Source organism: Pipistrellus hanaki (assembly GCF_964339955.1).
Source record: "Pipistrellus hanaki genome assembly, chromosome: 18".
NCBI classification, from domain to species: Eukaryota; Metazoa; Chordata; class Mammalia; order Chiroptera; family Vespertilionidae; genus Pipistrellus; species Pipistrellus hanaki.
Window position 1 is genome coordinate 2,719,232 of NC_140520.1, and position 25,820 is coordinate 2,745,051.

General features: G+C 58.9%; 1 protein-coding gene across 3 annotated transcripts; it reads left to right on the forward strand.

Moving 5' to 3' along the window:
* The first annotated feature begins 1,211 nt into the window (after positions 1-1,211).
* Positions 1,212-25,680, forward strand: PHTF1 (putative homeodomain transcription factor 1). 3 transcript variants are annotated; one of them, XM_084866196.1, is made up of 19 exons: positions 1,212-1,434; positions 2,335-2,402; positions 3,533-3,589; positions 7,675-7,744; positions 8,561-8,667; positions 9,422-9,578; positions 11,020-11,154; positions 11,770-11,929; positions 12,619-12,795; positions 12,877-12,966; positions 14,122-14,337; positions 14,428-14,556; positions 15,063-15,335; positions 16,363-16,494; positions 17,085-17,171; positions 18,196-18,351; positions 19,209-19,304; positions 19,707-19,832; positions 21,028-25,680. In XM_084866196.1, exons 6-19 carry the CDS (start codon positions 9,445-9,447, stop codon positions 21,046-21,048), a joined length of 1,932 nt encoding a protein of 643 aa, XP_084722322.1. In that variant the 5' UTR covers positions 1,212-1,434; positions 2,335-2,402; positions 3,533-3,589; positions 7,675-7,744; positions 8,561-8,667; positions 9,422-9,444; the 3' UTR covers positions 21,049-25,680. The 3 variants fall into 3 exon arrangements, with proteins under 3 accessions (XP_084722322.1, XP_084722320.1, XP_084722321.1); XM_084866194.1 differs by having other exon boundaries at positions 1,312-1,434; positions 8,561-8,719; positions 21,028-25,675; XM_084866195.1 differs by lacking the exon at positions 17,085-17,171 and having other exon boundaries at positions 1,312-1,434; positions 8,561-8,719; positions 21,028-25,676.
* Positions 25,681-25,820: the final 140 nt, after the last annotated feature.

The window sequence follows — 25,820 nt, forward strand, 5'->3', positions numbered from 1 at the left end:
CACAGGCCCCGACGCCCTTCTCCAGGGCTAAGCCAAGTAGGAGTGTGTGCTGCTACCTCATCCATGTCTCCAGTATGTAGACACACACACACACACAGACGTTTCCGTCTGTCATGTATCCGGTTTTCTTTTCTCAGCTGGCCGTTTGTCTGGAACCCGCAGAGTGTGATGTTTACTCCAGCCCAGAGGGAACAGCTGTCGAGAAGCAAAAGCAGAAAGGAACCCCCTGCCCACGCGCGGCTTAAAGCCTGTGACGCCGGCTCCACGCCCCGCGGGAGGCACCTCCCTGCTGCTCCTCCGTCCGTCCGATGGGGACAGCCTGCGGCGCCGGCGGCCCGCTTCCAACCACGGTCCCGCGGCGTCCGGTCCCCTGGGAAACTCCCCTTCGGTGGCGACTGGACACGCCTGTGCGCAGCCGGGACCGCACGCCCGGGCTTTGTGCAGCGGGGCTCCAGGCAGCCGCTGGGCTCAGTGCCCCGGGCCCAGGCGGCAGCGGCGCCCCCCGGAGGCCGGGCCAGGCCCTCCTGACCCCCGCGGGGGAAGCGGCTCCAACCCGAACGGCCCTCCTCTCCCCCGGAGGCCGCCGCCCCGGGCCTGGCCTGCCGGCGGCGGGAGTCCCCCCGACACGGCCCTGCGGCGCCCCTCCCGCCCGCCCCCCGCCCAGAGCGCCAGGCCCCGCGCCCGCCCCGCCCCGGACCCGCACCCTCCCCGCGCCCGCACCCGGGCCCGGCGCCGATCGCGGCAGGTGCGGGCCGTGCGGGGGGGCGGCCGGGGGACGGGATCGGGGAGGAGGGCGCTCGGCTCCGGAGCACCGCCGGCTGCAGGGCGGCCCGGGCCGGGCCGGGGCGGGGCCTCCTCCGCTCGGACCCGGAAAGCGGAAGCCGCCGCCGCACGGCCGGAGCCGCTCCCCGCCCGCCGCTGACTCACCGCCGCTCCCCGCGCCCGGGCCCCGGCCCCGTCCTCCCCGTCCTCGGCCCCCCGGCCCCCCGGCCCCGTCCTCCCCGGGCCCGGCCCCCCGGCCCCGTCCTCCCCGTCCTCGGCCCCCCGGCCCCGTCCTCCCCGGGCCCGGCCCCCCGGCCCCGTCCTCCCCGGGGCCCGGCCCCCCGGCCCCGTCCTCCCCGGGCCCGGCCCCCCGGCCCCGTCCTCCCAGTCCTCGGCCCCCCGGCCCCGTCCTCCCCGGGCCCGGCCCCCCGGCCCCGTCCTCCCCGGGCCCGGCCGCTGCGGGACCCTCCGGGCGGAGCCGCGGGCGGTGCTCCCGGAGCCGCGGACGGAGCTCCGGGCGCGGGCGGAAGCGGCCTCCGGTCTCCATGGTAACGGCCCGGCGTCGCCGCCTCCGGGGGAAGATGCGGCCCGCGGGGCCCGCCGCGCCCCCCGCCGCCCGGCCCGGCCCGGCCCACTGAGGACGGTCCCGCCGCCCGGCCCCTGCGGGCACCGGTGAGGGGCCCCGGGCACCGGGGAGGGGGCACCGGGCACCGGGGAGCGGGCACCGGGCACCGGGGAGCGGGCACCGGGCACCGGGGAGCGGGCACCGGGGAGCGGGCACCGGGGAGGGGGCACCGGGGAGGGGGCACCGGGGAGCGGGGAGGGGGCCCCGGGCACCGGGGAGGGGGCACCGGGGAGCGGGGAGGGGGCCCCGGGCACCGGGGAGGGCACCGGGGAGGGGGCACCGGGGAGGGGTTACTGGGGAGGGGGCACCGGGCAGCGGGGGCTGCGGTTTGTTTAAACGTTTCCCGCCGGCAGCCCGGGGCGCCGCTCCCAGAGGCGGGAGCGGGCAGTGAGCACCCGCCCGGATGGGGACGGGGACGGGGACGGGGACGGGGACGGGGGACGGGGACGGGGACGGGGACGGGGGACGGGGGACGGGGGACGGGGACGGGGACGGGGGACGGGGGACGGGGACGGGGACGGGGACGGGGACGGGGACGGGGTCGGGGACGGGGACGGGGACGGGGGACGGGGGACGGGGACGGGGACGGGGACGGGGACGGGGACGGGGGACGGGGACGGGGACGGGGGACGGGGGACGGGGGACGGGGACGGGGGACGGGGGACGGGGGACGGGGGACGGGGACGGGGACGGGGACGGGGGACGGGGACGGGGACGGGGGACGGGGACGGGGGACGGGGACGGGGGACGGGGACGGGGGACGGGGACGGGGACGGGGACGGGGGACGGGGACGGGGGACGGGGGACGGGGGACGGGGACGGGGACGGGGACGGGGACGGGGACGGGGACGGGGGACGGGGACGGGGACGGGGGGGGGACGGGGGACGGGGGACGGGGACGGGGACGGGGTCCCGCTCCGCCGGCCTCACCGCTTCCTCTGTCCCAGGGCCGCCCGTCCCGGCGGAGCCCATGGCCTCCAGCGAGCGGGATGCCATCTCCTGGTACCAGAGGAAGGTACGGCCGGGTGTGTGTGTGTGTGTGTGTGTGCCCTTCCCGGGGCTCCGGCACCGAGCTCCCCAGCCCGCGGTCCTCCCCGCATCCCCTCCGCAGGCCGGGACCCGGACAGTCGGTAACCCCGGGTCTCCCAACGGGCTCCCAGTCACTCTGCTCCGGCTCAGCCATCACCCCCAGACACACTTTGAAACGTGGCTTCTGCTCAGGCGACCGCTTTAGACACAAAACTCTTATCCGCACGCCATCAGCAATATTTTTAAAACATTAACCCTCGCCTGAGGATGCTTTCCCCATTGTGTAAAAAGCATGTGTTTATTGATTTTAGGGAGAGGATAGGAGAGAGAGAGATTGAAGCATCAGTGATGAGAGAGAATCATTGATCGGCTGCCTCCTGCACGCCCCCTGCTGGGCATCCAGCATGCAACCCAGGCCTGTGCCCCAGCCCGCGGGCCAACTGGGACCTCCTGGTTCAGAGTGGACTCTCAACCACTGAGCCACACCAGCCAGGCTCCATTGTTGTTGTTGTTGTTGTTTTTTAAGAGAGAGAATATAAGGGAATGGGAAGATAGAAATAAACACCCGAGAGAGAGAGAGAGAGAGAGAGAGAGAGAGAGAGAGAGAGAGATCCAGAGATGAACTGGTTGCCTCCACATGTGCCTCCTGAACTGAGGTAGGTGCTCCTGATTGGAAATGAACCAGAGACCCTTCAGCCCAGGCTCTAATCACTGGCCCAAACTGGCAAGCATGGTTACTGCCAACTAGTTATTTATCTTTCTTTCTTTCTTTCTTTCTTTCTTTCTTTCTTTCTTTCTTTCTTTCTTTCTTTCTTTCCTTTCTTTCTTTCTTTCTTTTCTTTTCTTTCTTTTCTTTTCTTTTTGATTAAGGTATCCCGTATGGTCCCCCTCACTCAGACCCTCACCCCCCGATGCGCTGCCAGCTGTCTCCTTGAGCTGTCCGTCCCTTTCATTCCGCTCCAGTTTTCCTGAAGACACGGGCCATTCTGCAGGTGTCACACATAATAATTCACTAAAAGCCGGAGCAGCACCGCGGTTCCCGCCTCTCATGTGGGCACGGAATAGTGTCTGCCTGTGAGGCTTGCGTCGTTTAAAGAGCCCGCTCTCCCGTTTCAGATTGGAGCGTACGACCAGCAGATCTGGGAAAAGTCCATCGAGCAGACTCAGATCAAGGTACGGCGATCCCTGGGGCCCTGGCTTGGCTTTCCTGTGCGAGTTGTGCTTCCTTTCACAGTCTGCCCTGGGCCATCGGCGTGGCCCTCTCTCTCCTCTGAAGTCTGTTCGGCAAGTGGGATGGGAAGGACAGTTGGTGTTTGGCCTCAGTCTGGGGGCGAGGAGGGGGGACGGGAAGGAAGCGGTTGGTCTGTGACGAGTTAGAAAACAAATGTCCATGTGAAACGGGCCGATGGCTCTCACGCCCGCTGTGCTTGAGCCGGCGTCGGCCCGCTGTGGACAGATGTTCAGCGTTCTCCAGAGAAGCTGAGAAGGTGTGTTTTTTATATGAAATATCCGGACTTTCTAGAACCGTGGTCTGCAAACTGCGGCTCACGAGCCCCGTGGGGCTCTCCGGCCCCTTGAGGGTGGCTCTTCCACAAAGTACCACGGCCCGGGCGAGTCTGTGTTGAAGAGGTGGCGTTAGAAGACGTTTAAGTTTAAAAAATGTGGCTCTCCAAAGAAATGCCAATCGTTGTGAAACTGTTGACATTTGGCTCTGTGGACTGATGAGTTTGCCGACCGCTGTTCTAGAACCACGCCCCCTCCCTCGTCTCCCTCCCCTCTTTTTCCCTTCCCTCCCCCTCCTCTTTCTCGTTCTCTTCCCCTTCGAGCCAAACAAGATCCACCTGTGGCCAGAACCGCTTTCCGATTACTGGCTTGGAGGAAACTTTTCTCCGGTGCTGTTAGCACTGAGCAGGTGCCCGGGGTTGTTTCACGCTGCCTAAGCCACCAGAGCTGCCGTGGGGCTCAGAGCGGCAGCTCATTAATTCATAACAGGGGCGGGGGCAGGACGCAGGCTACCGTGCCAAAGCCAGGCTGTGGGGTCCGAGGGGCTGGGGCTGCGGGGAGGGTACAGGCCCGTCGTGGCGAGGTGGCGTGGCGCCCCTGGACGCCGACGGCCTTGTGAGGTGGGAAAGCCCAACGGCCAGCCCGGCCCTGAGGAATGCCCTCTGCTCACCTGAGACCACCCCTGCAGCCGGCCTCTCTGCCGGGGGAAGTGCCAGTGAGGCTGCCGCCTGCACGGTTCTGGAGCTTCTCCGACTCACTGCAGACCCTCTGCGGCCTCTCTCAAAGGCCGTGTCTGCGGTGTAACGCCGTTTAACAGTTCGGTTCATTCGCCTGCGTCGCACTGGTCAGATGGGGGCATGGCTGTCCCTGGTGATGGACGGACGTTTAACCAGCGCCCCGAGGTGCCTTCCTGTGAAGACCCATCAGCCAGAAGGTTGTTGGAACCACATGGTGCGTGGCCACCTCCACAATGTGTCCCGTCCTGGACGGTTTTACATTGATGGGAGACGGAGTGAGGATGAGGTGACCAGATTTTAACATTGCTAAAGCGGGACACCACTGACGGTGTGTGTGTGTGTGTGTGTGTGTGTGTGTGTGTGTTCTTGATTAAAAATTTGGTCTATGTGGAGCAACAAATTTTCATAGAACGCAGAAATAGTATTGTATGATATATTTTTTTAAAATTTTGACATAAGTACAATTTACAAATATAATTTTAAAATTATATATAGTATTTTATTCTTTGGCATATTTCTCATTTGAGTGAATTTTTTTTTTAATAGATTGCTGTCATTGTTTAAAAGGTTATGAAATTTTTCACAAGAATTTGTTAAATTATATTTCACACACAAAATGGCTTTCAAAGTCTCAACACTTAATTGTGATTTTTCTTTTTTTTTAATATTTTTTTTATTGATTTTGTACAGAGAGGAAGGGAGAGAGATAGAGAGTTAGAAACATCGATGAGAGAGAGTCATCGATCAGCTGCCTCTTGCACACCCCCTACTGGGGATATGCCCGCAACCAAGGTACATGCCCTTGACCGGAATCGAACCCGGGACCCTTCAGTCCCCAAGCCGACGCTCTGTCTATTGAGCCAAACCAGTTTTGGCTAATTGTGATTTTTCTGTCCACACTATGTCCACACTCTACCATTTAGAAAAAACGCATTCAGTTGCAGCATTAGTTCCTGGTAAGGACAGCGTGTATTCCACAATTCTAACAACTGATCAGCAATTTGAACTTTGATAAGCAGTTCTCGATGATCGGTTCTCAGCCATTATTTGTTACTATTAAAGTTTAACATTATAAAATTGACAAAAATAATATAAAACTCATATCCTGGCTAAACAGCCATGTGGCCGCCGAAAGCGGTACATTCCCTTCCTGTCCTCCCGCCGTTCCCTAGCTTGTCTGCATTCTTTCCAAAAATGTGGACTTTTTTAAAACGCCGCGGGATGCGGGACAAGTTGTTAAAGCGGGCCGCCTGGCCGCCTTAAAGCAGATGTACGTGTTGATAGGCGGGTCCCCAATGTCCCTCAAGAAGATGGCATGTGGTCATGTGACTCGTGTGGGAGGAGACTCCCCGCAGAGGTGAGGCGGGGAGAGGGATGGGAGCCCGTCCCTTCTCTGGTCTCTCCTGGTCACCGAGGAGCCGGAGGGCTCGGGCTGTGGCTCCGTCCTCACACCGATCCACATTTCCATCGACCAGAACTTCTGGATTCTACTTCTGATGGCTTTTGAGATCAGACCTCACCCAGTCCGTGCCTCTGACGGCCTGGTCCGCTGCCTCCGCCCGGCCCCGCGGCCTCCGCGCTCCCCGGGGCGGGCCGTCTGAGCAGCGGGACCAGCAGCCGCGGGGCCGGTGGCCGCCCGGGACCCGGAGCCACGGCCTGGCCGCCCGCCGGCCTGTCCAGGTAAAATCCGACGGCTCTGCTCTGGTGCCCGGAGTGGCCTTTCCAGCCTCAGTTCCCTCCGCCTCCGCTCCCCCTCGCCCTGTCCTCACTGGAGCGGCTTGTGTGATCCTGTTAATGCTTCCACACACAGCTGACGGTTTTCCCGTTTTTAAAACTGTTCTCTGCCTTCCCAGTGTCCCTTCCATAGACTCCCATCTCGGCCTGACGGCAATCTTCCCTTCTTGACATTCCTTTCGCTCGCGTCCCGCTCCGTCTTCTTCCTTAGGCTCCTCCCGATTCCCCCGTTGGCCGCACACGCCCGTGTCCATCGTGGCGAATTCCTCTCCGTCCTCCGGGTCTCAAGCCGATCGTTCCCTTTGCAGACCCTCCTCGGACTTTTTTTATTTTTTATTGTTGTCATTCTTATGTTCACTGTTTTGCTTTTTTAAAATATATTTTATTGATTCTTTTACAGAGAGGAAGGTAGAGAGATAGAGAGCTAGAAACATCAATGAGAGAGAGACATCGATCAGCCGCCTCCTGCACACCCGTTACTGGGGATGTGCCCGCAACCAAGGTACATGCCCTTGACCGGAATCGAACCTGGGACCTTTCAGTCCGCAGGCCGACGCTCTATCCACTGAGCAAACCGGTTTCGGCCACTCCTCGGACTTTTAAACCCGAGTTAGAACGTGCTCTGGAGTCTGGCCTGCCGTGTCACGGCTCCTGCCCATCGCGTGCCCTCCGTCCGCGGTGACTTCCTCTCTGTGCTGCTCTCGAGCAGTTCGATCCTTCAGTGGCAGTGCGATGGGAAGTTCAGACCCTGAGAGGTCGAGACGTGTGGCAGGCTTTACTGAGCTTTTATTCCCCGTTAGAGAGAGTCCATCAGGGCAGTCACTCCCCCGGCCCCCTGTGCTCTTGTCCCTCTGCTTAAAAGCAGGAACTACGTCGGTCAAATGTTGCAGTTGTGTTGGGGGTATTCACTTATAAGTGAAAGGCTAGCCCTAGCTGGTTTGGCTCAATGGATAGAGCGTCTGCCTGTGGACTGAAAGGTCCTGGGTTTGATTCTGGTCAAGGGCACATGCTGGGGTTGTGGGCTTGGATGTTTGTTGATTGAATGAATGACTGAATGTGTTTCTGTTGCTAAGGGAGCGTTCCATAGATGGTATTTATCGCTGGTTAATGCTAATGTTCACTGTATGACGGAGGTGGAAAGCCCAGAAAGGACCATTTCCTTTAAGGAGCCTGAGGACCAAGCATCTCCATGAGAGGGAGTCGATACAGAGAAAAAGAACACACGTTTACCTTCTGCATTTAAAAGGGCTTCTTTTCTTTACTCCTGCTTCTGTTCCGTCCTAGGGCTTCAAAAACAAACCAAAAAAGATGGGTCACATAAAGGCAGACCTGATCGACGTGGACTTAATCCGAGGTGAGTTCTGGATTGGGCTGGTTTCTCGCGTGCATTATTCTCTCCCTGGAGCCCGATGCACCAAGATTCGTGCAAGAATGGCCTTCCTTCCCTGCTGCCGGCTCCGCCTTCGCTCTGACCGCGGCCGCCTTTCTGCCTTTGCCTGGCCCAGAGCCACGTTCTGCCTTCCCATGGTGCCCAGAGGCCCTGAGCGGCTGGGGCAGCGTGTTACGTCCGTGTCATCGCCATGGTGACAACACAGGCCTCCCGCCCTGCCCCCGGCCACTTGGCGCCTGTGTATGCCAATTAATCCGACATCTTTGGGTTAATTTGCATACTCACTCCTGATTGGCTGGTGGGTGTCGCGCAGGTGCGGTCAGTTTGCATCTTTCTCTTTAATTAGCGTAGATACGGTGCTAAAGGTTACTTTTAGGTATCGTCTCTATGTGATAATGCACTTGAATTTCCCAAAGTAATCTTACCTCACCATTCGGGCATTAGCGTTGCCCCCACTTTAAGTTCTGTGTGGCCACACAAATTACACGGTTTTCCACACGAGTCAAGAGGGAGAGGTGAGCTGATAAGACAAATACGCAGCCTGTATAGCATTCAAGTGAGGCTGACTCATTTTGAGCTTGTGTCCTCACGACTGAGGCAGGAGGTCATGATATCTGAGGCATGAGTTATTACGTCAGAGGATTCTTTTCGTCAGGCTCCGTGCTGATTTTCTCAGGCGCCCGTGTTTGCTCTCACCTGTTCAGGACAGAGCGTTACAAGTGGGCGTCCGTGCACAGCGTGTGCAGACGTCTGATGCCTTGTTTTGTTTCACATTTAAAGGCTCGACGTTTGCCAAAGCCAAGCCGGAGATCCCGTGGACATCCCTGACACGCAAGGGGCTGGTGCGCGTGGTGTTCTTCCCGCTGTTCAGCAGCTGGTGGATCCAGGTGACGTCCCCGAAGATCTTCCTGTGGCTGCTGCTGCTCTACCTCATGCAAGGTGACGGGGGCTGGCTAGGCCGGGCCTTTCCTTCCGCCGCCTTCGCCGTCAGACGGCGTCAGCCTCTCCGCGCTCACACTGACCCTTGCACCCGGTGGCTGGGAGTGGAGAGAAATGCAGGGACCCAGGGACATACTGCATCCAGGTGCATCTTAAAATTATTTGCTCAGCCGAGACCGGTGTGGCTCAGTGGATAGAGCGTCAGCCTGCGGACTGAAAGGTCCCGGGTTCGATTCCGGTCAAGGGCATGTACCTTGGTTGCGGGCACATCCCCAGTAGGCGGTGTGCAGGAGGCAGCTGATCAATGTTTCTCTCTCATCGATGCTTCTAGCTCCCTATCCCTCTCCCTTCCTCTCTGTAAAAAAAAAAAAAATCAATAAAATATATTAAAAAAAAATTATTTGCTCAGACAGAGCCGAAACCATAGTCTAACCCTCCTCTCTCCGCACCCGCCTCACAGCCAGGCCTCTCAGCCTCTCCTCTGCCCGGCGCTGACCGCCGGGTCCCCTCCGGGGCATCCGCGATGCTCTTCTCACCCCTCGGTGTTCCCAGGTCCCTTTGCTCTGACCGCAGTGGGTGCGCCGACGGTCTCACACGCGTATCTTCAGGTCCCTCTGCTGAACGGCGCCTGGAACGCAGCCACAGGGGAACTGTGGTCCGTGTTGTCAGACCCCTGACGGTCCATGTCGAACCTCCCCGCAGTGCTCGCACTTGTGCTGTACGTGATGATGCCCATCGTGAACGTGAGCGAGGTCCTCGGGCCGCTGTGCCTCATGCTGCTCCTGGGCACCGTGCACTGCCAGATCGTGTCCACGCAGATGGCGCGGCCGGCGGGCAGCGACGGGAGCCGGCGGCGGAGGTGAGCGCCTGCGCTGTGCCCGCTGGGTTCTGGGAGAGGCACCGCGGGGGCCGGAAACCTTGGATCAAAGCAATAAAACTTCTTCCCCTTTGCATATTATTTTTTGGCTAAAAAGGAAAAGAATGCTTTGCGTTTCGCCTTTCCCCCTGTTGCTTACGAAGGCTTGTCATGCATTTTTAATCGCAGGCAGGGCTTTGTCACCCAGTACAGCTGCTTAAAAGGAAATAAATTCCTATACTATTTCTATATTATTCCGTATTAAAACATATTAGATAATGACTTTGAAAAACCATTCTTCTGCAGAATTCAGTCTTAACCAAAATTTGGTGGAAATTCACTGAGAACGAGGAACTTAATGCCATTGGGTTACGGCTGCCAAACATAGTTCACCTTGTCTCATTGTCTCAATGCGCATAATGAGAATGGGTTTCCAAGTGCTCTGAACCTCTGATGAAGACTGATTGGACTTTTCTCCACGCTGACTGCATGTCGTGATTGGCTGGGGGCTCGGTGCGGCTCTGAGACTGAAAGGCCTCTGAGGCGCATGCGCTGTTGTTTTCCTCGGCCTACCTGTAGGCTTTTCTTTCCCTAAGCAGGTACCAAATTAGATTATTTCCACTCAGTGTAGTGAATTCCAACATATTTATTATTTTTTAGTATTGTTTTCTTCTTCTTTTTTTGAGTATTATTTTTCAAGTATTTCCCCCCCCAAAAGAAGATTCCTTGAGAATCCAGGTCGGTTGCCGAGGGGAGCAGACGCTGCGCTGTGTCGCGGGGTATCTATAGGACGCGCCCTCTAACTCCGGGGAGAGCAGTGCTGAGTGACCAGTGTGTTATTCTGGGCTCTCCGGGCCAGACGTGCCACATGGGTAGGTTTCCAGCATCCGAGTCCACAGGCATCGTGCCTTCGAGGGGTGCCCGGGAGGGCTGTGTCCCACAGGTGAGAGCTGTTCTCCTGCAGTGGTTTGCTTTTTTAATATATATTTTATTGGTTTTCTACAGAGAGGAAGGGAGGGGGACAGAGAGCTAGAAACATCGATGAGAGAGAAACATCCATCAGCTGCCTCCTGTGCGCCCCCCACTGGGGATGTGCCCGCAACCAAGGCGCATGCCCTTGACCGGAATCGAACCCGGGATCCTTCAGTCCGAGGGCCGACACTCCATCCACTGAGCCACACTGGTCAGGGCTCCTGCAGTGTTCTTGGATAGCGGTCCTGCTTCTCTGAAGATCGGGCAGGATGATAGCACAGGCTTTTGTTTGGAGCCTCTCTGCCCTGACGTCCGAAATATCGCTGCTAACCGATCCCCGTTATAGAAATCCGTTCTCCTTCATTTCAGGGGGCAGCGTGAGCATCGTTTTTCTGGGGGGCTGTTCTGGGCAGAAACAGAGAGGGTCTTGACTCATCTGAAGTGTTGGAATGTTTGTGTGTGCTTTTTACAGAAAATTACGAAAAACCGTGAATGGTGAGGGGAGCCGAGAACATGGAAATCCCTCCCCTGACCAAGCCAGGGGGGTGGAGACTGTGGCGCCCGGACCGCCCGCCGGCGGCCTTTGGGGGACTTTCTTCGGCAGCAGGTGAGACGCCCTCACGCTGGGACGCCCTGTGGCGCCGGCTCCACATCCGTGTCTGGTGGCGTGGACTCCGCGCGGGCTCCGGAGGGCCGTGTGGGCACGTGACGTCCGTGTGGTTTCCGAGGCTCTGGCGTGACCTCACCGTCTGTCCGCTCCCCTGCAAGCCCGGTGACCCACATACCCGTTCCCTCCTGCCGGGCCTCCGCTGACGGCCAACCACACGGTCGCGGACACACAGCCACGCCCAGCGGGCACCTGTCCTAAGCCAAGCGCAGCATCCGCGCGAGAGAAGGATCTGGAGAAGGGGAGGTGGTTCCCGTGTCCGCGCTGCCGCCGCCTGGGGCGGGGGGGCTGTGGACGGAGGGGAGGGCCCAGCATCGTCCGGAGCCCGCGCCGGGACCACACGCGTCGGGCGCAGAGCAAGGCCGGCCGGCTGCACAGCTGGGAGGGGCTGTAGTTACTGTCTTTCTCCCCGTCGTCCCCGAGCCAGAAGTCCAAACACGAGGACGTCGGGATTTTCTAGCTTTTCGGAGTCAAGTCCCGAGTTTACCGGGTTGCATGGAAGATGCTCATTCCAGGATGCTCGTCAGTTATCTTTTTCCTCTTTTGAAAAAACAGGACTGAGACAGTGAAACTGATCTGTAACAAGGAGACGGAGACCAGCAGGGACCCCGGCTACCTGCACCCCATCATCAAGAGGCGGCCGGCGCGGCCGGAGGCCAGGACGTGGGCGGCGGCGGAGAAAGCCCGGCTCTCGGACGGCGAGAAGGGCCGCAGGGTGAGGCCGGGGTGTGAGCCCCCCGGGGGAGTGGCTTCCGCTCCGGCCCCGCGGGCGGGCGTCCGCCGATGGGCTTGTCCACTCGTCTTCGCAGGGAGCGCCCGCAGAGGCCGGGCCGGGAGCCAGGCCCCGGGAGCCGGGCGGGGCTGGGCCTGCACCTGCCGGCCGGCGGGCGGGCGCTGCCATCGCGGCTGCGGGGGGCGGTCGGCGTCCAGGGGGCAGGGCCTGGGGGGGGACCCGTGTCCTAGGCTCAGGGCCTGGCGTTCTCTCCGTGTCAGACGGACTGCGCTCCCTCTGGACGGCGTGTCCTCCCTCGGGGGGCGGTGACCTCACGCGGTCACAGAGGGGCTGACGTCTGTGAGCGGTCCCGCAGCCGGCACCGCTCCAGGCCCTGCGTGCCATCCCGGCAGGTCTGGGCACTGCGCTCTGCCCGCCGCTGCTTCTCGGAGGAACCGAGCCCCGGAAACAGGAGCGGCCTGAGATGGCCGGGCCGGGGTCAGGCCCCTCCCCGCCCCGGGCCTCCTGACGTGGGCCTTTCAGTGTCAAGTTCAGTTCCAAGTTCAGTGTCAAGTTCAGTGCTGTTCTGTGTCGCGGCCCAGCGCTGCGGGGCTGGGGTGGCGGTGCCTGGCACCGGGTCCTGGCTCTGCCGGGCGTGTGCCCGCGGGCCGAGCTGGGCACGCTGTCCGCAGGGGGCCGGCCGGCGCGCGGGGAGCGCGGGCCGCGGGTCGGAGGAGCCGTCCAGCGAGGAGGACGCGGAGGCGCGGACGCAGATGATGCTGCTGCGGCGCAGCGTGGAGGGCGCCTCCAGCGACAACGGCTGCGAGCGGGACCGGCGGGCGCTGCTCCCTCGGCGCCTCGGCTCGCAGGTACGTCCGCCCGGGGCCGGCGGGAGCCCGGCCAGCACCGGCGGCCGTCTGACCGTCCCTCCTTCCCGCCCGGCCCGGCAGGTGACCAAGACCACGACCAAGTGGTGCCACTTCATGCGGGACTCCGACAGCCTGGTGGAGTCCGAGTTCGAGTCCACCGCCTTCAGCCAGGTACCGGCGGCTGCCTCTCACTGTCCGTCCGGCGGCTGTCCCAGAGCCGCGTCTGTGCCTCCTGCCCTCCCGCCCCCACCCGTCCACCCACCAGCTTCTCACCCACCCCCACCCCCTCCGCCCCACAGCTTCTCACCCAGAGAGAGTGAACTCTTCACTCTGAACAGATCTTCTTGTTTATGTTCTCACTGTTTTGTTTTCAGAGGAGATTGATTGGGGCTAGGCTAGTGAATGAGATTATGCAGGTTTCAGTGTGCGTGTCTGTGACACCTGATGTGTGCATGCGCAGTGTGCTCACCACCCACGGTCACATCGCCTTCCGTCCATGTATTTGGCCCCCTTTACCCTGGAATGACCCACCCCCGTTCTGATCTGATCTTATACTATCACTGGAGGCCCGGTGCACGAAATTTGTGCAAGGGGGGGGTGTCCCTCAACCCAGCTTGCTCTCTCTCTAATCTGGGACCCCTCTAGGGATATCCGACTGCTCGTTTAGGCCCGATCCCATTAGGACATCCCTCTCACAATCCAGGACTGCTGGCTCCCAACTGCTCACCTGCCTGCCTTCTTGATTGTCCCTAACCCCTTCTGCCTGCCAGCCTGATCATCCCCTAACCACTCCCCTGCCAGCCTGATTGATGTCTAACGGCTCCCCTGCCAGCCTATTTGCCCCCAACTTCCCTCCTCTGCCGGCCTGGTCACCCCTAACTGCCCTCCCCTGCTAGCCTGATTGCCCACAACTGCCCTCCCTTGCAGGCCTGGTTCCTCCCAACTGCCCTCCCCTGCTGGCCATCTTGTGTCCACACGGGGGCAGCCTCCTGTGTGTTGGCGTGAGGGTCAGTCTGCATGTTACTCTTACCAGACAGGGCAGGTGAAGCTCAGGGAGCGAGAAGCTTGCTTAACCTGCACCCGCCAAGGGGAGTGTGAATCGGATGAGAACGGGCTGTTGGGAAAGGCCCCTGAGGGGTGGGAGCGGGGAGGGGTCCCCTCGCGAAGGCCGGGGTGTGCTGTGCGTGCGTCGTCGTCGCGCGTGTCCCCGTGACCTCAGACACCTGACAGTGTGAACGTGAGTGAGGTCTCCTGCTCTCCCCCAGGGCTCCGGGCGGGCGGGAGCTGACAGTGTGAACCTGAGTGAGGACTCCTGCTCTCCCCCAGGGCTCCCGGGCGGGCGGGAGCTGTGGCTCCCGCAGCCTCCACGCCTCGCGCAGGGACTCGGAGAGCACCCGCCACGACTCGGAGACGGAGGACATGCTGTGGGACGACCTGCTGCACGGCCCCGAGTGCCGGTCCTCGGCCACCAGCGACAGCGAGGGCCCGGCGCCCGGCCCGCAGGCGGGCAGGCGCGGCCCCCGGGAGGATGTGTTCCAGCAGGTGCCCCCGCCCGCGGCGTCTGGCGGGCGTCCGGGCGGCGCGGGCCCTCACTGTCCCCGATCGGAGACCACGGCTCTGTCTCCTCCGCAGAACCACCTGTTCTGGCTCCAGAACTCCAGCCCCGCCTCCGACCGCGTCAGCGCCATCGTCTGGGAGGGGAACGAGTGCAAGAAGGCGGACATGTCGGTGCTGGAGATCAGCGGCATCATCATGAGCCGGGTGAGCGCCGCGTCCGCTCGGTGCCCGGCAGCTCAGACCCGTTTCTGAGACACAGATGCGTGTGTGTGTTTTTTTTTTTGATTTTTTAGACTAGAGAAAAAGGAGAGGGATAGAGAGTTAGAAACATCAATGAGAGAGAAACATTGATCAGCTGCCTCCTGCATACTCCCCAACGGGGATGTGCCCACAACCAAGGTACATGCCCTTGACCGGAATCGAACCCGGGACCTCTCAGTCCGCAGGCCGGGTTCCGGCAGGACGCATGTGTCTTTAATTCCGGAGCCCGCCTCCAGGCGGCAGTGTTAGGTTGGGTGCGAAGGTCTCTGAGCGCGCTCCGTCGTTCAGGCACATTCTGCCCCGCTCCTCCTCTCTGAGCCTGGCTCCGTCAGATCCAAGGCCAGAGTCCGGGCCGGCTCTCGCTGTCCACTTCCCTCAGACGCCGGCTCGGCGCTGCCCCCGGCTCCTGGCGGGGGCTCCCGGCGGGGCTGACGCGGCCCCCCCCCCAGGTGAACGCGCACCCGCAGGGCCTGGGCTACCAGATGCTGGGCGCCGCGGTGACGGCCGGCCTGGCCCTCGCCCCCTTCCTGCACCGCCTGGGCCGCGCCAAGAGCCTGGACCAGCTGGCGGCCGTGTCGGCCGAGGAGGCGCTGACGCTGTTCTGCGGGGCCCCGCCCGTGCCCCCCGTGCTCCTGCTGGCGCTCATCAGCTTCGTGGAGCGGCTGTGCCTCACCTGGATGTTCTTCTTCATGATGTGCGTGGCCGAGCGCACCTACAAGCAGGTGGGCGCGCGCGTGCGGGCTCCCTCCGCCTCCGCGTCCGTCCGTCCGTCCGTCCGTCCGCCCGTCCCTCTCCCTGTGTCCTTCCCGCAGGCCAGCGGCCGGGCTCCGGGACCTGCGGGTGTCCCGTCCGGGTGCTGATGCTTCACTGGCTTCCTGCGTCTGTCACCGTGCTGAGCCGTGTGTGTGTGTGAGTGTGTGTGTGAGTGTGTGTGTGAGTGTGTGTGCATGTCTGTGTGTGTGTGTGTGTGCCTCTGTGTGTGTGCATGTCTGTGTGTATGTGTGTGTGTCTGTGTGTGTGTGTGCATGTCTGTGTGTGTGTCTGTGTGTGTGTCTCTCTGTGTGTGTGTCTCTCTGTGTGTGTGCATGTCTGTGTGTGTCTGTGTGTGTGTCTGTGTGTGTGTGTCTGTGTGTGTGTGTGTGTGTGTGTGTCTGTGTGTGTGTCTGTGTGTCTGTGTCTGTGTGTGTGTGTGTCTGTGTGTGTGTGTGTCTGTCTGTGTGTGTGTCTGTGTGTGTCTGTGTGTGTCTGTGTGTGTGTGTGTGTGTGTGTGTGTGTGTGTGTGTGTGTCTGTGTGTCTGTCTGTCTGTGTGTGTGTGGTGGTACGTGGCTTCGCCCGGGAGCAGGTCCTGCAGACTGCCCAGCGCTGCGCCCCCTGTGCCCTGGCTGGCGTCACCGGGGCACACGGAGCCGCCCTCACAGGAAGGGTTCTGGGAGGGCAGCCGATGGGAGTGAGATGATTTGATGGAGTCGGGTCGAGGACTTGTTGTATCGATGGCACAGGCCACACACAGGGTGTGAATGGCTGTGGTGGGAGGCGGCCGCACTCCGCAGACACTCGGTGGAGCGGGGCCTCCGGAGAAAGGCCTGCGCGGGGGCCTCACGGGGAGCCCCCGGGGCTGCGGGAGCCGGGAGCCGGGAGCACGGTCAGCGGCCTCACTGCCCGGCCCGGCCGGCCCCGCTGACCCTGCAGCCGCTCCCACGCCGCCGTCCCCGGGACAGGCCCCGCTCACTGACCTCTCCTGCCCCCAGAGGTTCCTGTTCGCGAAGCTCTTCAGCCACATCACGTCCGCCCGGAAAGCTCGCAAATACGAAATCCCTCACTTCCGGCTGAAGAAGGTGGAGAACATCAAGATCTGGCTGTCCCTGCGCTCCTTCCTGAAGGTGAGCCTCCCCGGGGGCGGCGGGACCGGGGATGGAGGCCGGGCGGGCGGATGGGCGGGCGGACAGGCCGGGACAGCGGGCGGACAGGCGGGCGGACAGGCGGGCGGATGGGTGGGCGGACAGGCCGCGGACGGGCGGGCGGACAGGCCACGGATGGGTGGGCGGACGGCCAGGCGGACGGCCGGGCGGACAGGCAGGTGGACGGCCGGGTGGACGGGCGGGCGGGGGGTGTGAGGGGCCTGGTGCTGGGAGATCTCACCGGGTTGGAGGGTTGGAGGTTAGTGAGGGCGCAGGAAGGAAAACGGAGGTGTGAGCCCCGGGGCGGAGGCTGCATTCGGTGCTGCATCTTTTCCTGGCGCTGGCCCGTCCCAGCGGGAAGCTGTCCGGGCTCACGCCCTGCGTAGGAGCAGCCGGTCCCGGTCTTAGTCACAGCGGGAGGCGCGGCAGCCCCGTGTCAGGGGTCCTACAAATGCACATCCTGACACTGACGCCGAGAGACCGAGGAACAGGGAAACGAGACAAGACACACACGAACGCAGTGAAGTTCACGCTGCGGCCGCTGTGACCCAGCAACGCCCCTCTCCCCGCAGAGGCGGGGCCCTCAGCGCTCCGTGGACGTGGTGGTGTCCTCCGTCTTCCTCCTCACGCTGTCCATCGCCTTCATTTGCTGTGCCCAGGTGAGCTTCCCCTCGCTCTGGGCGCTTCCCTCATTTAAGAGTGTGTGTGTGTGTGTGTGTGTGTGTATGTATGTATATTATATGTATACACACACACACACACATACACACATACTTAAATATATATATATTAACATGTTTCAGTCGGCTGATTTTCAGAGAGAGAAACGTGGATTTGTTGTCCCGCTCCTTTCTGTCTTTGGTTGACTCCTGTTCGCGCCCCGGTGTGTGGGGACGATGCTCTGACCAGCTGCCTGGGCCTCAGTGCACAGGTTTCTCACGTGTCTAAATTTCTTCTGCTCTTTTGAATATTTGTTAATTTTCCTAACTTTTGTCATGAGAGTAAAGGTAATTTTGAAGTCCTTTAAGACTCCAAGTTCACTCCAATTTTAGTAATTTTTTTATTTTGTTTAGTTGATAATTTTTGAGTGGTGATAAAGTTATCGCACCATGATGGTGGCAGAGTCAACAAGCATCTTAGAGGGCAGTGGGATTTGCTAAGAGGAGGGGAGAGGGAAAAGAGAGGAGAGGAGGGGGGGAGGAAAAAAGGGAATGGAGAGAGGAGGGAGAGGAGAGAGGGAAGAGAAAAGTGAGGGGGGAGGGCTCTGGGGAGAGGCCTCTGCGCGGTGACTTTCCGGTTTTCAATGCAGTTGGTCTCGGAGCCTTCATGCTCTGTATGCTTCACAGGCAGATTCAGGGCTTTGGAAAATGGTTACCACATCATTGCCAGCGGGCACACTGGTGGTTCAAGAGGCTGGGGACGTGCTGGTTTTATTTTACTCATTATGTTTTCCCCCTTTGTTACTCCCGGACCCTTGCTGTCTTTCCTGCAAAGGAAAAAGTCTAGAAAACGCAGAGAAATACATACTGACTAATTACATAGACAATATCTAAGGAGTTAAACCTCTTCCGAGTGTTAAAATATCGCTATCTGGTACACATGTTTAAACAGCTGGATAAAGGAGTAAGTGTACATTTTGAGACAAATGGAAAACTTTTTTTATTTTTTTGGTCCTTCGTGCAGGTCCTCCAAGGACACAAGACGTTCCTGAGCGAGGCGTACAACTGGGAGCTTCTGATCTGGGAGACGGCGCTGCTGCTGTTCCTGCTGCGCCTGGCCTCGCTGGGCTCCGAGACCAACAAGAAGTACAGCAACGTGTCGATACTGCTCACCGAGCAGGTGCGCTGCCCGCCGGGGCCAGTGGTCAGAGACGGCGCAGTGAGATTCGAGCAGAGGACGGGGTGGCATTCAGAGGCTGTCACTGTCCAGCCACGTGACCTCTTCACTGTGCGATTGTCTCCTTACACAATGAGGGCAGCATCTTCCCCACCTGCTCCAGGAATTGTTACAGGAATTAAGACCTAACGGATTGGAAATACTCTGTATACTGTGAAGGTTTTCTTACTGGTGGGACTGGAGCATACTGTTAACCTCATATTCTGCACCAAGTATTAGATTTTAGGAGGATTTGTCATTTAAGTATCCTATATAATAAAAGGGTAATATGCAGATAGACCGAATGGTGGAACGACCGGTCGTTATGACGCACACTGACCACCAGGGGGCTGACACTCAATGCAGGAGCTGCCCCTGGGTGGTCAGTGTGTGAGTAGCTACTGAGATTGAGAAACGCTTCTTATAAACACAGAGCAGTATGCAACATGTAAAATAATTGTATGCTTATCCATAAGTTTTAAGCGAAAGTATTGGGTATCATTAGTTCTTCGTTTTCATTTATTTTTTTGCCTTAGGATAGGATTATAATGGAGAATTCTTCCTATAAAGAAAAAAATAGTGAAAGTTTTCATTGTTTTGATATTTAAGTTGCTTTAGTACTTTTTTCTTCACTAGTTTTTCTTTGACAAACATGTCTGACTAGGGATGGGGGCTGGGACCCGTGACACATATAGAAATAGCTGCTGGAATTTCAAAATGTACTTTTACTTGGAAATAGGACCCTTAAAATCTGCCAGGTGCAATGCAGTATTTGTATCTTTTTCTATGACACTTACCATAATCTCTGTTCCTTCCCTTAGATTAATTTGTATCTTAAGATGGAGAAAAAGCCAGCCAAGAAGGAACAGCTTACTCTAGTAAACAACGTGTTAAAGCTGTCCACCAAGCTGCTGAAGGTGCGTAGGGCCCTGCCACCCTCCCTCGCCATTTAGATCGAGGGAGACCCGGGAGCGGCCGAGACCAGGCCGGTGCCAGCTCGGCAGTCCCGCCCCTGGCTGCGCAGGAAAGCGTGCCCCGCAGAGCTCCACGATGGGCGTCGTCACCTCTCTTAAATGACGCTTCAAAAACCACCGATCGCGTGCTGCCGGAATCCACCCGACAGCGTAGCTGAGGGAGAGGGGAGCCCCGGACAGCTGTTCTCCTCCCCCTCCGTCTGCCCGCCCCTCCGGCCGCCCCTCCTGCTCCAGCTCCCGGAGGCCGAGGACAGGCGCCTGAGCAGCCGCCCCGCCTGAGCCCTCGCACCGGCCGGCGGCCCGGGCACGGGGAGCCACGGGCTCACTGGTTCTGTGTTTCCGCAGGAGCTGGACACGCCCTTCCGGCTCTACGGCCTGACCATGAACCCCTTAATCTTCAACATCACCCGCGTCGTCATCCTGTCCGCGGTCTCCGGCGTTATAAGCGACCTCCTGGGATTTAACATCCGAGTGAGTAGGACTGCCGTCTGTGGCCTCCGCCTTGTCTCAAAAACTGTCATAATTATCTTTGTTCTTCACTCTGTGTGTTTGTGTCTGGCATGGAAATAACTTCTTTTCTTTTTTAATCCTCACCCGAGGATATTTTTCCATTGCTTTTTAGGGGGTGTGGAAGGGAGGGTGGAGAGAAACATGGATGTGAGAGAGACACATCAATTGGTTGCCTACAACATGTGCCCTGACCCTGGCCTCGGATCGGGTATGTGCTCTTAACGGGGAATCGAACCATAACCCTTTGGTCCGCGTGCCGATGCTCTAACCATTGAACAAACTGGCTGGGGCAAAATTACTCTTCTTTTTTTTATTTTTTTTTATTGATTTTGTACAGAGAGGAAGGGAGAGAGAGAGAGAGAGAGCTAGAAACATCGATGAGAGAGAGTCATCGATCAGCTGCTCCTTGCACACCCCCTACTGGGGATGTGCCTGCAACCAAGGTACATGCCCTTGGTACCGAAATCGAACCCGGGACCCTTCAATCCCCAAGCCGACGCTCTATCCATTGAGCCAAACCGGTTTCGGCCAAAATAACTCTTGAAGTAAAGAAACAGACATTTGGATTGGTGGCCCACAGGCTGCTCAGCTTGGGTTTCCTTCTTTTACGAAAGCAGAGTCCTGTGCTCTGGAATCAACACACAATATCGAGCTTGAATCTCACGTCGGATTCACAGCCAGGGCTGAACCAGGGTCTGTTCTGGACGAGGGCCCTGGACGGTCAGAATGAGTGAAACCCAGAACCAGGAACCTCGGGTGCCGTTCTCCGTCCTGGACACGTTTCGTGTTTCCCCCCCTGCGGTGGCTGCCTGTGGTTGCGGCTGCCAGTTCTATTCTTCTTTTAAAAAAATATATTTTATTGATTTTTTACAGAGAGGAAGGGAGAGGGATAGACAGAAACATCGATGAGAGAGAAATGTCCATCAGCTGCCTCCTGCACACCCCCCACTGGGGATGTGCCCGCAACCAAAGCACATGCCCTTGACCGGAATCGAACCTGGGACCCTTCAGTCCGCAGACCGATGCTCTATCCACTGAGCCACACTGGTTCTGGCACCAGTTTCCTCCTTGTCGAAGGGTTCTTGGCTCTTAGTCTGTAAGTGTTCTCCTAACCCCCACCTGTTTGTCCTGCTTACTGGTGGCCTTCCTTCCTCAGCTGTGGAAAATCAAATCCTAAGCTGGCCGGGCGCGGCCTCACTCCCCGTGCTGGTGACGCGTCCCCGTCGGGAAGGAGATGCCGGAGGAACGTGGATGCCCCCCTCGCCTGCCCGCGGCCCTGCCCGGCCGCCTCCGGGGCTGGAGGAGCGGGGCCTTCCAGCAGGGCTCCGGCAGCGGACGGTAGGAGGGGGACTGTGCGGGGACAGAGGACTCTCTGAGGCAGCACGTGTCCTGCAGGTTTCCTGCCGGGACGGTCATGTTTACTGGAGACGGGCTCTGGGTAACTGCTGGGGACCCGGAGCGGACGCAAACACACTTTATTGGAAATGTGCACATTCAGGACTTCCTATGACGTGCACAGAAGTGGAGACTCCATTTCTCCAGCAGAGATCCAGCTATTTTAGGTTGAACTCAAATAAAAGGACTTTATTGGAGAAGGTCAGTTTCTAGGCTTCTTTTTGTTGTCATTGAAGGAAAAAACTAAACTGTGGGTACGTTTTTAATTCGTTTATAAATCTGGGGTTAATTTGGTAGCGGTGTCATCCTTGGTGAGCGAGTCATGCGTGTGACCTGCCACGGAGAGACTTACGTGTGTGCGTCCTCATGCACGCCCAGCACACGTGGTTTCCGTGTCCATCTGAGCCGACGCCTGCCCCAGGAGAAGGGAGGCAGTGATAATGGTTTGTCTGCTGTGCAGTTCCCAGCACCCAGCCCGGTTCAGGGTCCTGCGTGTCTGCTCTCAGCCAATCGGAGCCTCTGACGACTTAGATTCTCTGCAGTATCCCATGGGCACACGGGCCATGTGCACATGGGGTGGAAACTCTGGCCGCTTACATGTGGTTTTTAGTCATTGAGTTACCTGTTTTTTGTTTTTAAAAAAATATATTTTATTGATTTTTTTACAGAGAGGAATAGAGAGGGATAGAGTTAGAAAACATGGATGAGAGAGAAACATCCATCAGCTGCCTCCTGCACACCTCCTACTGAGGATGTGCCTGCAATCAAGGTACATGCCCTTGACCGGAATCAAACCCAGGACCCTTCAGTCCACAGGCTGACGCTCTATCCACTGAGCCACACCGGTTAGGGCTCTGGGTCTGTTTTTGATCATTAGTTTATTTGGTTCATTAGATTCCATATCTGAGTGAGATCATGTGATACTTATCTTTCTCTGGCTTATTCCACTCCGTATAATGCTCTCCAGGTCCATCCATGCTGTTGCAAATGGTGAGTTATTTCCTTTTTATTGCCGTATAGTATTACATTGTGAAAATGTACCATGTTTTTTTTTTATCCACTCATCTGCTATGGAGAATTGTGCTGCTGTGAACAGACAATCCAGCAGGCTGATGGGTGGTGTGCTGTCTTCGTTGTCCAGCAGGTGGCGGTATGGCACACCTTTTATTTCCTTACCTGCGCGGTCTGTGCTGGTAGGTTCACAGAGGCATGGCCGCACCGGGCTAAGGAAGGTTGTGTGTACCCGGGGGATGCGGTGTCCCCTCTGGGCCTCGCTCACCTGGCTGTGGGGCGTGAGCGCTGTGGTGGGGATGTTTTTCTCACCTCAGTAAACGGAACAAAGTTTTCCTAGTTGTTCAAGCCGGAGGCTCCGGGTTTATCCCCGGCTCATCTCCTCCTCCTCCTCTTCCTCCACGTCTAACCCACGGCCTCGCCCGTCAGGTCTACACTCAGGCTGCAGGTGAGGCCTCCACTTCCCCCTGGGCCACCCTGCCGACCCCCAGGCCCTTCCATTCTCGCCTCCCAGCCGGTTCTCCACCGCCACAGGAGTGGACGTCAGAACACGGAACTCTAAAGCCTTCTCCTTCCTGCTCCCGGTGCGGCCTCCTAGCCACGCACTGTCACGCCTGCTCCCTTCCCGGGTCTCCTCCTCTATCCCCTCCCCCCGCTCCTCCCCGCACCCCGTGACTGCTCAGTGTGCTTTTCTAGGCCAGTGGCCTGCAAACTGTGGCTCTCGAGCCACATGCGGCTCTTTGGCCCCTTGAGGGTGGCTCTTCCACAAAACACCACGGCCCGGGCGAGTCTGTGTTGAAGTGGCGTTAGAAGAAGTTGAAGTTTAAAATATGTGGCTCTCCGAAGAAACGTCAATCGTTGTCCTGTTGATATGTGGCTCTGTTGCCTAACGAGTTTGCCGACCACAGTCCTAGGCCCTCCCCCGGATGCCTTCCGGCTGTCGGTCCTTCGCGGGGCCTCCTCCGGTGGCGCCAGTGAGGGGTCCTTTCCTGCTGCTCACAGGCTGACTTCCCGGTTTAGGTTCTGCCTCCCTCCCTGTTCAGCCTTCCACTGGGAGCCCTCCAGGCAGGCGCTGTTTGTTCGAACACAGAACGGTGAGTACCCGCCCCATCCCAGGTGCTCGATAAATGAAAACCAGACCCCGGGGACCTGGCCTTCACGCAGTTGTTCCCTCTGCTGGGGTGGGAGCGGGCCCCTCCCGTGGCGCTGACCCTCCGGCCCCGTGTGTCCGGGCCCCGCGGCCATGAGGGGGAATAACTTCCCAGCACAACAGACGATAGAATTAGGTGACCCTCCTGTGGTTACTGTGTCAGCGGTTCCTGGGAGCGCGGGCTTTTGCTGTGACCCCCACAGGGGGATGTCCCCTCCTCTGACAGTTACGTCACGGAGAGATGAAGCCAAAATGTAAAGACAGAACTAGAATGGGCTATCCTACCTTTAACTGGAATAGTAGGTTTGCAGACCATGGATCTAAGCGGATCACTTCGAAAAGCTGAATAACCAGATACTTGCCTAAGGGTCTGGTTTTCTTGCCTTTCAGAGACACGCGGGATCGTTCTCAACCCCAGCTTCTCTCACCCAGTGTAAGCGGATGGATGGCTTCAGTCTCGGTTCAGTGCATTTAGAGGTGAGTGGGCTTACGCACTGTACAGTTAACCTCCCTTCCGGTTAGTGAAATGCGGTCTTGACATTTTTTAGATCTACACACTCACAATGGGCCGAATGGGTCTCACTTTCAAAGACAATGCATGACTTGGGATTACAGAGAACTCATTGGAGGACTCAGACCACTCATTAGTTTTTGATTTTTTTAATATCTATATAAAAAATAACGAGCGATTTACAGATCTCTTTCTCTAATCAGAACCTCCGGTGTATATATAAAGGTACTGTACAATATATAAACATTTACAACCAGCACATCCGTGTCTCGCTTAGCATTCCAAGGCCACGTTGCTAAGTCAGGGTATGATCAATACAGCGACAGGTTACTTAGGAGAAAAGAGCCACATCAGACTGACGACATGTGACATCTGAGCCATGTCACAGCTGACAATAAAAATAGGATTTCTATCACTAACTGTGGGCTGGAGGGAAAATAGTTTGTGGCGCTAACGCTGCGCTGTCCGGCGGGGACAGGGGGCGGGGCAGGACGGCCGGGACCCGTCCCGGGAGAGAGTTTCACAGTCGGACGCCGAGAGAGAGGGGCCGGACACGACGTTTCACAAGGAGAGGACCCCGGGGACAGACGGTGTTCAGACACCCCGGCAGGGCTGGATTCCGAGGAGTTCCTCTAGTGCTAGCTGCTACTGAATGCTGCTTCAGGGCGGGAAAGCAGGCTGTTGGTGCTTAGACACTGCCGCCCCCGCCCACCCCCATCCTTCACAGGCCGCGCGAGGTCTGGGCTCCCGCCTGGCCTTCACGGAGCCAGGGAGCGGGGATGCGGGAGCCGGCCCGCCTGTCCCGTGTCCTCGCCTGCGAGGGGCCGGGGCCCGGCAGCTTCCGGGAAACCGCCCGCGGGACCGAGTCCCTCACCCAGGCCGAGGCCTGTGTGACCCGCAAACAGGGACTGACCACCCCTGACTCAGCGGGTACAACCCAAAGAGCCCGGAATGGAAACCTGGTCACCGGGAGCACAGGGCATCCCCACACGAGGGCCGGGTCCTGGGGCCGGGTGTGTGTGTGTGTGTGTGAGTGTGTGTGTGAGTGTGTGTGTGTGTGTGAGAGTGTGTGAGTGTGTGTGTGAGTGTGTGTGTGTGAGTGTGTGTGAGTGTGTGTGAGTGTGTGTGTGTGAGTGTGTGTGTGTGTGAGTGTGTGTGTGAGAGTGTGTGTGTGAGTGTGTGTGTGTGAGAGTGTGTGAGTGTGTGTGTGTGTGTGAGTGTGTGTGAGTGTGTGTGTGAGTGTGTGTGTGTGAGAGTGTGTGAGTGTGTGTGTGAGAGTGTGTGAGTGTGTGTGTGTGTGTGTGAGAGTGTGTGAGTGTGTGTGTGTGTGTGAGAGTGTGTGAGTGTGTGTGTGAGTGTGTGTGAGAGTGTGTGAGTGTGTGTGTGTGAGAGTGTGTGTGAGTGTGAGTGTGTGTGTGTGTGGCAGGTGACACCTTCCCGGGGGAGTTAAGACAGAATCCGTGCGGCTCGGGACCTGCCTGCCTGTTTTCTCCCAGCAGGACGGTGGGCTGTGTTTGTGAACAGGCCCCGTCTGCGGCCAGGAGCAGAGTGCCCTCTCCTGCAGGGACACGGATGTTCTCTGTAAACATGCAACATGCTATGGAGAACGTGACTCCCAGCCAGACCCACGTCACGGCCGCGGCCATACTGAGCGAGGAGGCGGCGGCGGCGGCGGAGGAGGAGGAGGAGGAGGAGGAGGAGGAGGAGGAGGAGGAGGAGGAAGCGGAGGCGGCGGAGGTGGAGGAGGAGGAGGAGGAGGAGGAGGAGGAGGAGGAGGAGGAGGAGGAGGAAGCGGAGGCGGCGGAGGTGGAGGAGGAGGAGGAGGAGGAGGAGGAGGAGGAGGAGGAGAGGAGGAGGAGGAGGAGGAGGAGGAGGAGGAGGA

Coding starts and splice junctions, on each gene's coding strand:
- PHTF1 (XM_084866194.1), top strand. CDS start 2,358: ATGGCCTCCAGCGAGCGGGATGCCATCTCCTGGTACCAGAGGAAG. Junction 14,557..15,062: donor GCGGCATCATCATGAGCCGG/GTGAGCGCCGCG, acceptor CCCCCCCCCCAG/GTGAACGCGCACCCGCAGGG. Junction 18,352..19,208: donor CGATACTGCTCACCGAGCAG/GTGCGCTGCCCG, acceptor TCCTTCCCTTAG/ATTAATTTGTATCTTAAGAT.